The sequence below is a fragment of the Gouania willdenowi genome, chromosome 12 (genome assembly GCF_900634775.1).
Source record: "Gouania willdenowi chromosome 12, fGouWil2.1, whole genome shotgun sequence".
Taxonomy (NCBI): domain Eukaryota; kingdom Metazoa; phylum Chordata; class Actinopteri; order Blenniiformes; family Gobiesocidae; genus Gouania; species Gouania willdenowi.
The window spans coordinates 31,527,525-31,539,712 of NC_041055.1; the positions used below are offsets into that span (position 1 = coordinate 31,527,525).

Genomic DNA, 12,188 nt, shown 5'->3' on the forward strand with positions numbered 1-12,188 from the left:
GTCAGGGCTGGGGGTTTCTGGGGCGGGGCCTTCTGGGGGCACGCCTGTCTGCTGTCTAAACGCTGTTTGATGTGACGCTGCACGTGCTGCTTCAGACTGGACTGGGGGCCTTGGGGGGGGGGCATCTAGTGTAGGCTACAGCCTCCGTGGAGAGTGGAGGGTGCCGGGCTCCCATGTAGTGGTACAGAGGGGCGGCTACCACCCTCTCCGAAGCTAATGCCAACTTTCTGACTTCATACTTAGTTTGAAGCTCGATGCCTCAGCGATTAGCATAAAATGCTTGAATACTTTAATAAACCACGCTCTGATAAATTATACCAAAAACATTACATTTAAATTTACATTTATTACTTCAATTACATAATACAGTGGCCAAAATTAATAAATAAAGATGAAATTGTAATTTGGACCTGTAACAGTCAATCATTCCACATTTCTGGAATCCAGCAAAGCCGGTCGTCATATTTGTTTAGGTTTTAACAACGTTGTGTCATCATGCTGAAGAGCTGCTGTGTGTTTGGTTGTTTGTCCTGTGGCCAAAATAATTCAGATATAAAGTTTCTTATAATCACAAAAGAGAAAAATCCCAGAAAATACTGGAGTCTGGTAGAGGTGGACAAGGGCTACGTGCGCTCTCTAAGATCTAAAATATGTATATTAGGAGCTCCTCTGTGGCTTTAGTTCTCATTCTAGATGGAAATATGTTGTAAAATACGCTGTGATTAATGGAGTTTTTACTGCATAATATTTCATATAATGTGCTTTATCAGGCAAAGCTTACATGAATTAGAAACTTTGTTTGGACAGATATTCTTAGCACTTGTAATGGGAATTGTACAGGGGCGGAGCTGTGATTGGCTGACAGGTGTCAGTATGGACATGATTATTGGATGATTGGTTAATGTTGGTCGTCTGTTACGCTGATCTGACGACATTCACTGTACGACGTAGAGTGAATGTCTGTGTGTCTGTGTGTCTGTGTGTGTGTCTGTGTGTGTGGGTAGTTTCTCACATATTGGCCTGTAGGGTGAGGACCACGCCCCCTCCTGTATGGTTGGTTTTAACATTTAGATGATTCTGCGGGCGGTGGGACATTGGGGTTGTGTATTCACTGGCATGCCTCAGGCTCCTTTCTCAGTTCACATTCATCATCATTATACTTAAACCGGGTGTCGCCTCACCCTCTTTTGTCCCCGGACTCGTTTAATAGAACACATTATGCACAACAGTAGCATCGCATTATACTTACAACCAAAATCACTCCCATTGTCCCACCCTAACTTCCTTTCCCCTGTTACCTTCCCCCTCACCAGGGTGTAACCCTGCCTTCTCGTTTCACATCTTTTCCTCTAAAAAAGTGTTTCTTTCATTGCAATAATAAAGCATTTGTAGATACCACAAAAGATTACACTACATGTATTGTTGACCTTCAACAGCATGTGCAGACATGGTATAAAAAAAAAAAAAAAAGATTTCATTCAAACCTCAGGCAAAAAGTAGCAACACAGAGGAAGTCATGCCTATAACTCATGATCATGGGGCGTGTGGTAGATTGACTGGATATTACATTGTTTAAAATTAAAATAAATGGTGGTAGTTTTCCTGTTCTCCAAATACTTTGTCACCAGTGTTTATTTGACTACTCACACTAAGTATGACGTCTAAATGAGTATGTAGTGCGTTCACATTAGATAGTATGAAAATATCGAGTATGAGAGAAATATCTGGATGTATACTATATGGAGATTCTTCAAGTATGCACGGTGTGCACACTTGTCATACTCAACCCTCCCATGATGCATTTCGAGTGGAATGTAAAATTGTTTTGGGACAATTCAAGCTAAAGATCAAACATCCTCTTTTTAAAATAAAAGCATCTCTTCTTGTCTTCCATTAGTTTAACTTTTCTTGTAAATAAGGCTCTTATTTTGAAGTGAACAGGAAGCCTAGTAAGTAGCACAATGGAGGGTCTCTGAAATGTGTCTACGTTTTATGGATCAAATGAGAACATTGGTCACTTTCTCACTTCAAATGTTTTCAGAACTTTCAAAGTAAAGGTGGAGAATCAACAGAGATAATTAGCCTCAGTGTGATTACTTATAGTATACAGTATAGTATACAGTAGACAGTATAAGTTTGTTTTGGGGAAATTATCCAATTAAAAACTACTTTTGTTGCGTGGAAGGCAGGGACAAGCCTCAACATCCTCCAACATCAGGTTATAAATATGAATTGAAGCTTCTGACAAAGAACGGGACACGTCAGGAGATCATACGTTTTAGTTTTAATCATAGACTTTGGACTAAAACTAAATCTAGTGACCTCACTTACAGAGGTATCCCATGCTGGAGCTCCTGGTGACCTCACACGGTTCCTCTGAGTCTTGTGGGTTTAAACAAGGCACGGTTTGCTCTAGAGGACTGCGTGCTGCAGCGTGGTGGATGTCAGAGAAGAGGAAGTGACAGACAGCAGGAAGCAGAGACAGAAACAGCAACGTTGGATAAGGAAAGGCAGGAGAAAAAGGAAGAGTTAGCATTAGCTGTAGCGGTTAGTGCAAGAAAAAAGAAATGAGATTAAAATAGTTCAGAGTGTCTAAGTTCAGATGAGGTTTAGAGGGAGAAGCGTACCGTTCTCCTGGTTGGAAAACAGTCGACTTGCACTGGAGACACTTTTGCCGATATCTGCCAAAGAGCGAAGGTTGGACTTCTTGGTTTGGTGGCGATGCTTTCGCAGCAGCGTGTACATGACCTTCTCCCTCAGGTCCCGATTCAACTGGCCCGTCTCGATCTGGTTGTCAGTGATGATTTCTGACCAAAAAATAAATAAAATACAGTCAAGTTGAGACGAAATGAACTTCTTCATCAGAGGGGAGGAGTCTGACCCGTGTCTCTTACCGACAACTTGTTGCAGCGACGACGCCTCCAGGTCCAACATAATGGTTCCTTTCTCGATGCAACGTTTCAGCTCCATCAGACTGTGTAAGGACAGCGTCGCTACGTGAGGTTTACTCCATCGCTCTCCACCCTTCTCCACCTTCTCTTCAAACTTGATCCACCTAAACACCAGAGCATCAAAACACACCAAGGAAAGGTCAGAGGTGACGACAGTTTGAACATCCTAAAGTGGGTCTCTATGGCAGGGGGTCCCCAGATGCCTTCAGGAATCAAGGAATGTTTGTTAACAATTTGAGCCATTTTTGCCTTTTATTTTTACCCTTTTTCTGCAAAAACACCAAACGTTCCATATTGTAATTTATTTTCATCACTTTTTATCGCTACATTTTTGCTCCTTTTAATGGATTTTTGCTACATTTCTCCCATTTCTGACACTTATCCATCACATTTCAAAGCCTTTTCTGCACATTTTTCCACTTTCAACTGACATTTTCAGTACTTATAAACCCTTTCCACCAGTTTTTTACCTAATGTCACATATGTTGAGTCTGTTCTTTCCTTTATTAATGCTCAGATCATTCAAACAGTTTGTGTTGTCATTTCATGCATTTATGATGTAAATTTTTTTGTTTTTTGTGGTCACTTAGCATATTTTGTTCAGTTCATTTTATGTTGTTGTGAGTTATTTGTGTGTTTTAGTTGTCGTTTTGTGATCGTGCTATAATTTTGTGAGTTTTTTTGTTTTGTTGCCATTTTGTGTCATTTTTGGAGTCATTTTGTGCATTTACTTTGTTGGCTGCTTAAAATGTTTGATCAGGAACCGTGACATTCCTAATGTTGACCCATTATTGTCACTTTTAACCTCTTCACCATATTTCATGCTTATTTTTGCCAATTTAACCACATTTGCGATTTATCATGCCCAATATTTACCGATTTAAACTAATTGTTCCGACTTTTTTAATTAGTTTTACCCCAAGCCCCTCCCCCCCATTCCTGCCACTTTTAAGCCCATATTGACACTTTGAACCATTTTTACCATTTGTCTCTCTGTGTTTGTCCACTCTAATGTGCAACTTTTAACCAATTTCTGTGGTTTTTAAAATCTCATTTCACCACCTTTTCTAGTCACTTTGAACCATTTTATTTCTGATTAAAACCAGGATTTCCATCTTTAAGATGACTATAATAATAATAATAAACGTTCCTGGATAACAGTGGATATTATTCAGATGAATAAATAAATGTGGTTATCACAGATTCATAGAACAATGGACCATCATTTTACTGACTTTATGGATGGACCCCAAAAATCTCTCCCCTTTATTCCCCCTTATAGATGGTCCTGTCTCCACATGACTGTTCTTCAATGTTCATGTCTGTGTTCAACCACCTTCAGCTACAGTGGGGGTCCCCGCTCTCTGGGACCTTTATTTTGGGGAACCACTGATCTAAAGGGTAAAGTTCACTGTAAAGTATTGAATAACAGTGATTTAAGTATATATTTATGAGTAAATAGAGTCTACAACCTAAGGCGACAAGTTGGATTCACTTTTCTTTCCATAACAGTCAGTCAGTGTTGTGTGTTGGTCTCAGTGTTGAGTCAGCAATAGGGGATGCAGAACGCCATGGAATTAAAAAAAACAAGCACCCAGACGGCAGAACGTGCACTGCGCGTTTAGAACGGCGACAGTCGTCTGCGCCACACCACATTACCTCGAAGGTAAGTCTTTCTGCTCCTGCCTCACAAAGAGCCTTTCTGCTCAGGCCCTGGGGATGCTGTTTCCTCCAGGGATAGAGTATCCCTCCAGCTTTGGCCTCATGCCCATGACGGGCTGACTCAGTGGGAGAAGTCAGTTCTAGACGACGTCCTCGACCTCAGACTTTATTCACATTTCCCTTCATTCAACGAGCAGAACAAAGGAAAGAAACTCTGTCTGGTTGTGTCTAATATATTAGAACATGTTGAAGGAAACACTTTCTAGAGTTCACACAAACCCCATTAAGAGTTGAAAACTGTTAAACGTATGAATAGAACGTCATCACTGGGTCACCAGGTGTCAGTGAACGCACCATCAGACCTTTTTAAACTACCTCACCCCACAATGGATTTTAGCTTAAACAGTGATTACACTTTATTTTGGGCACTTTCGCTAATTATTACTTTCTTTAAAAGATTTTTGGAACTTAACAAAATCAGAATCTGTTGTAGAAGCAAAAGTTAAACTTTTAGAAATAATGTAATTTGACAGTTTGATAAATATACCACTTGCTTTTGATATTGGTGCTTTGATTACAGTTAGTTACCATTTACTTGTTATTACAAGTTTAAAATAAATAGTATTTCATACTATTTTGTACTTTGCAAAAGTGACATTTTTAATTATAGATAACACGACGTATAACGTATTGTTTAGTATCGGGACATAAATCGTATCGTGACATCATGCTAATCATAGATCGTATCATTAGATTCATGGCAATGCACAGCCCTAAACACCATCTTAATGTTTAAAAAAAACAAACAAAAACAATCATCGTCAAATCTTCTTTTCTAAATTTAAATACTAATGCATGTAAATCTGCATTTGTGCATAAAATATAAATTTAATTTAATTTTTCTTTACTTGCATAACATTAATTTAGCTACAATCTACAACAAATGCTGCAAAATGCCAAAAAAGAGGTGCCTGAAAAAAGGCTTTTTTACTTTAAAAAGAAATACAACAGTGAAGCTATGACTCCTGTTTTTCTTCCCCTGCAGGTAAAACAGATCTCAGATAAGAGCAAGCAGGAGCTCCGTTTACCTACACATACTAAACACTATTTATGGGGGATTGAGTTCCTCTTAAGGGATTGTGAGGCAGGAAACCCCCACCCTCACCCTCACCCCCCTAACACTAGAGGAGGGTGGAGGGGGGCTCACCTGGCGGTCTCCTTCCACTCCATCTCATGTCCGTCCACGGCCAGGAGCTCGTCCAGCTCGGTGAAAAGCTGAGGAGGGGGCGGGCCGTCATCTTCCTCACCGAGGATGAAGCGAATCCGCTCGGCTGGAGAAACTACGGAGAGACGGAGGAAAGTTAACGGATAGAACTGGACAATAAAATGATTCAACATTCAAATAAAGAAAGGTCACTCACATTGGTTAAATCAGTGGAGAAAAAGAGAAAAATGAGGGGGGGGGGGGGGGGCACTGTGGTTCCTGACCTTTTTAGGGTCGTGACCCCATTTTATCACAAATTTCTGGCGACAGAGACATTATACTGTATTCTATCTGAACTAGACTTACATTTGACAAAGTAAAAGTATAAAACATACAGTTATTTGAGACTGTGTGTGGTGTTTTAATTTGAAATTATGCAATAAAATACATGTATTTATTTAATTGCAATAATAAAACATGCGTAGCTGTCGTAAAAAGACTGTACTACCTTCAACAGCATGTGCAGACAAGGTTAATTAAATTAAATAAATTAAAATAATTTAAAAGAGAATAATTTAAAAATACATAAATATAATTTCAATTTGTTAATTTTATTTCTTATCAATTACTAAAGATTTCAAGCGACCCCATTTGAATTCTGGGTGACCACACACGAGGTCAGGACCACAAGGTTGAAACACATGGCACAAAACATTGAGGATAAGCCTTAAAAACCAAATATTTTAAATAAAATGCAATGAATAATTAGATACTCTGTAAAGAATCAATGAGTTTAATATGCATTTAGGAAAGTTTTATAAGACAAAAAAAGAGGCTAAAACAAGGTTGTGTGCTTGAGATTTACATTTCTGGAATGGTTAAATCAACTTTATATCAGACGTTTAAAAAGAAAAGAGACTTAAAGGAAAATTGTCTTATTTTTTCTATTAAACTAATTCCTTTTGCACGAGGATGAAGCTTAAGAATGGAAACTTTTCCACAGCCCACCCACATTAAAGAGGAACTTTGTGACATTTGAGTTTCTCTGTTTTGATCAGTGCAGAACAATCTGATTCTTTCCTCTCTAAAGGCTTTAGTTACACAACAAAGACAAAAACCACCCCGTTTCCATTTCTACTATTAAAAACACTTTTTTTGGGAACGTTGTACAACCTTCAGGTGAAGTCGGGGTTAAGTAGAAAGTTGAGACTATTCCGGAGTCTTCCTCGATGTAAAGGATTCCGCAGAGGCATAAGCAACCTCTTAATCCTCAATCGCTGCCTTTAAGATACTATTTTTAAGATAGGACAGTTGGAAGTGGGCGGGGCCATCTCATGTTAGCCAATGTGAAGGTCGAGAGCAGCGCAACTCGTTATCAGGAAGGCTACGACCATTGTTCACGACTATTCAACTCTAGAACGTTTGTCTTTGCCATGAGACGAGAGCATGAAAAAGAAATATCACCCAAAACATTTTAAAGCAGTAAAATCTATTAGAAATATAGATTAATTTGCACAGATTGTAAAAAGGTAAACCATCTACCTATGGGTCACTTCAACAAATGGTTCACGCAGTTGTCTTAAAAAAAAAAAAAAAAAATCAGAACTTTTTACCAAATGTTTCTTAATTATTCGATAGGCACACTGCAATTTTTTTTTTGATCATTAGAATTACTGTTTTGATAATGATATATTACTGTATTTTGATGGAAAAACACCTCAACAAAAAAAAGAGAAAATGTAAAATATGTGAAATGTGTTCATATGCAATGGTTGTTATATTTATTATGTTACTAATAAAAAAACAAGAAATGATTATTGGACACAGAGCAAAGCAACAATGGTTTTCATTGACCCAAAGTTTGGGTCCAAAATAAAAATGAAAAAGTTGCATTGAGAAATATGTTTTTATATCTAAAGAAAGAGTAACTTTTATACTATAAATTAAAACAGATCATATGCAGTTATAGGCCAATGAAAATAGTTTAAAAAAAAAAAAAAAGTATATTTTTTCATCTTTCCAGAGCGTGAGAGTCTAGAACCAATGCATATCTGTGACTAATCATTAGTGATGTGAACAGTCTATGTTCATAGCTCTAAGTTCATCACATTACAGGGAGCTGAGACATATAGTAAGTAGTTTACTGAAGACCCAAACATGTTCCAGACCCAAACACACACGGACTGTGACTATTTAGAGGAGCTGACATGTCCACCAGATAGGATGTATAGCAGAACTATTTCTATATTGTGAGAGAGTGGGTGGAGCTTATTACTATACCATATTTACCTTTCTATGTGATGGAGTTCCTGACATATTGGAAGATGAACATGGAACCCCCCCCACTACATTATCCATATCTTAAAAAGTATTGATCGTATTAAACTAAAAAGGCAGTGTGAATATTGAAAAATCATGGAACAATTGGTAAAAATGCCTGAATTTTTTGAGGCCGAAGTGCGTGGGACGTCCCAAAAACTGTTGAAATGACATGTCTGGTTTAAAGCTAAAAGTGTGTGGTATCTTATGAATAGCAAGAGAGCGTTAGCATCAAATGTTGCCATATTCAAGTTGACTTTAATCGTAATCAATAAGAGCTCATTAAAAATATAAAATTCTTGACCATTATCGTCGACCAATGAAGAAAAGAATCTGTTGAATGTGCCTTAAAGGCCCCAGGCATCATCTGCTGTGTTTTGGTGGATACGCAGTTATGCACGAGGTGTGTGTGATTGACGTCACATGGTGTACACAACACCACGCACCTCTGAAGCCTTCCCAACTAGTGTTATCAATAAAAACCAAGCCTTTGTTGTAGCTGCACACAACATTTAAGTGGCCGGGCCCTCAGCATGTGACGGAACCAATGAGGTGGGTGCGGGGGCCAAACACAAGAAAACACGATTAGCTGATGAAAGCGTGCGCCACGTCTGCCAGCGGGTGTTGTGAGTTGGGGTTCTAGTCGTCTGGCCCGTGGGTCTAACCCTCATAATGGACCGTCAGCGCTTGTGTAACTCGTGAGCACAGCTCCACATACACACTGTAGTGACATTCTTACACACACTGCTGCTTACACATCAAACACACTGTCTACGTCCCATTAGGCTCTTCCATAATTCCTCGAAAGCTGTCGGCTGAGATGGAGAAGCAGCGATTTGCCTTGATATACATGAAGAAAAGGGGAAAGAGGGAAGATAAAAACATCTGTACGAAGCTGCAGATGTGATTGATGACTGAAAAAAGGAAAACTCTTTAACCGTACGGTAGATCTATCCTCAGCCTTCATATTAGACTTTACAAAACTATTTAAACTGCACAACTTCTACAAAAATACAAGTTCAAACTAATCCCAAACAGGCCATACATACAAATCTATAAATTTGGACAATAGATCAATGTTTGAGTAGCAATAGATGGTTTATTATTAGAAATATACGGAATACACAACAGAAAGTTGCAGATTATGTGCACTTCCATGTATAAATGATAACACGTAGATAATATCCAAGCAATAAGTAACCTTAAAGTTAAATTCACGTAATTTCCCTGACTTTTGTGTCATTTTTACTTAATCTGGGGAAACTTTAAAGAATAATTTTAAGCACAATTTCAGGGTTTTGGAAAATATGTTAATGTTACATTTATTCAGACAACTTTTTTCAGGAAGTTTGCTTTGATCTCCTGATATGTTTTGACGGTCAACTGCCAGTCTTCTTCAGAGGCATCTGCTGGCTGCTTGGACACAGTTTTAGCCATGACTTCCACGCAATATATCCAGCAAATTCATTTAGTTTTCTCTTTAAATAAGATGTTATGGATTCATTTATTCAGAGAAAGGCTTTGATCTTCTGACATGTTTTGACTGTCAACTGCCAGTCTTCTTCAGTAAAAAAAACAAACTCCCTGAATAAATGAAACCTTAACATATTACAAAAAAAAAAAAAAATGACAAAATGAACTACTCCGTAGAAGTCATAGACAAAGCTGTGTCGATCAGCAGAAGCCTCTGAAGAAGACTGGCAGTTGACATTCGAAAAATGTCAGGAGATCAAAGTAAACTTTCTGAAAAAATTGGTCTGAATAAATGGAAACCTTCACACGTTATGTAAATCTAATCCCCGTTTGAAGACACAGGACTAAAGAATGACGCTCCTGATGTAGTAAATTACAGCTTTATGCAGAATGTGTTGCTGCAAATAGCTGAAACTATCATAATTAATTAATAAGTATATTTCCTGAAAGAAAAATGTCTAAATAAACCAAACCTTAACATATTATTCAAAAAGACGACAACATAAACTTGCTGGAATTATGGGTTTTAGAAAACTTGTGCGCTCTCTCAACAATTTGAGAATAAAACTGATTGCCATCATGTGATGTAAGCATTTGTTTGAGTGTTTGTAGCGGCTACGATATTTACAAGTGAATTATGTGGTAATTTACACAATCCCGTTTTCTCTGTTATTGTAAAACTTCCTCCTGCAGGCCAAATTCAATGCTCTAACGGGCTGTATTTGTGCCCCCGGGCCTTGAGTTTGACACATGTGATCTACAGGTTTGTATTTAAGTGTTGACAACCTTTACTGTGTTTGAGAAAGAAGTCAAAGCGAGCCACCCTACATGTAACTATAACTACTGTGAGTCACACTGATCACTGACTGATCGAGATGCAGAGATGAAGCTGAGTCCTTATCACCGGGCGGCACCTTAGGATGACTAAGCGTGCACACACGGGCTGCTCTACAGCTGAGCACAAGGTGTAACAAAGGATTAAAGCGTCACCGTAGAGAGGATTACTCAAGCACTCGTCTGCTGCACGAGGCAAGAAACGACGACTTAAAGCGGCCAAAAGGTGTGGGAGAAAAAACTCAAATAAACAACTTAAACATTGCAGGTGCAGGGGAGAAAAGTGATGGATGTCAGATCCTTGTTTTGATACAGTATGTAAAAAAATATATAGATATAGATAATTCATGCTTCGTTTAGACTTCAATTGTTGTTATTGTGGAAGGAACTCATAACAAAGGGGAACTTCCAGCCTGAGAAGGTTATCATTATGTTTTACTAATTGTTATATTGTCTCACTTCAACATAAATCCCGTAAAGTCTGTTTAAAATGTCTCTAAATTCAAAGGATTATGTAAATGGAGAAAGAAACAAAAACAGAAAATCATATAAAAAAAACCTCTATTTAAAATGGGGTTTTAAATGTAAAATACATGATTAACAAATATAAAATATTTTTTATTTTGTTCACATTACACAAGAAATTATCTCCCTTTGTTTCATCCACTCTTAAAAGAAAAAAGAAAAGAAAAACAGCAAAACAAGTAAAAGAAAAGAAAAATTAAGATCAATAAAAGAAAAAAAACATAAAAAAAAATAAATTATGTTCTATTATAATTAATAGATCTTCCTTTCTCTGATGTAATCCTGTTTTTTTTTTCAGAATAATCTTTGGCCCCTCCCCCTTTCTCTAAGGTTTAACTCTTGGCTTCTATAGAAAAGTCACGAATCTCACGACAATCTAAAGACGTCAGAGTTATAACTCCTTCTGATCTGGGAAATAATCACTGGATTACCAGTTTTACTAAGAAACTTCCCTAAGCTCCTATAGATGGAATTAGATGTGCTGTGCTTTCTAATACACATTCCGTACAGATCTATAGTTCTGTTACAAAAGATAAACCATTCTTCTTGGGGTTCCTTTAAGTCCTACAGAGCAGGTGAGGTGAGGCGTCCTCCTGCTTCATGTTGTTACGTCTCATCCCACGTGGGAAACACTTCCCCATAAATCCTACACAATTCTAAATCAACCATCAAGGTGACGGATGAGATTGTTGACACGATGAAGTCAATCCCGTATCATTTTCAGATTAGGACACAATGCAGTTCACATTCCCCAGCATTGATACATTCATTTTAGAGCAGATTTAGAGTTTTATCCTGTTATCAAGCAGCACAGGGCCAGAGTTCAGTGTTTAACAACTTCTAACTCCTCCACTGAAATGTCCTCATTAGTAGGTTACACATTTTTTTCGAATCACAACTGTTTTTATCCTCTTTCTGTAAACAAAAGAGGTTTACATCGACACTTAACTTTTCCTGATTATTTAGATCAACCAAAAGCAGCACAGGTTGTTATTTTGACTGAAAAAGTTGTTAAATGATGTAAAAATCAGGCTGAATGTTTCACTCCAATAGAAAACAATGGGATGTTTACAGGCAGTGGGGCCGTGTGACATCATCAATCACATGATTTCAAGATGGAGGAACACAGGCTCTAAAACTGAAGTATTTCAATTTTTAAAAGGAAATGAAAAATAATGTGTTTGTTTTTTGTTTTTGTTTTTTTACATAGATCTACTAAT

The 12,188-nt window shown here is 37.8% G+C and overlaps 1 protein-coding gene across 1 annotated transcript in view; it reads right to left on the minus strand.

The window, feature by feature from the left end:
- The window catches only part of LOC114473030 (electrogenic sodium bicarbonate cotransporter 1-like), a 45,785-nt gene that overhangs the window by 23,872 nt on the left and 9,725 nt on the right, over positions 1-12,188 (minus strand). The window contains exons 4-6 of the mRNA XM_028462407.1: positions 5,821-5,953; positions 2,895-3,055; positions 2,628-2,807 (exon numbers count right to left, since the gene is read on the minus strand). Of these exons, the coding sequence (XP_028318208.1) occupies positions 2,628-2,807; positions 2,895-3,055; positions 5,821-5,953 (474 nt within the window). The remainder of the gene's footprint in view (positions 1-2,627; positions 2,808-2,894; positions 3,056-5,820; positions 5,954-12,188) is intronic.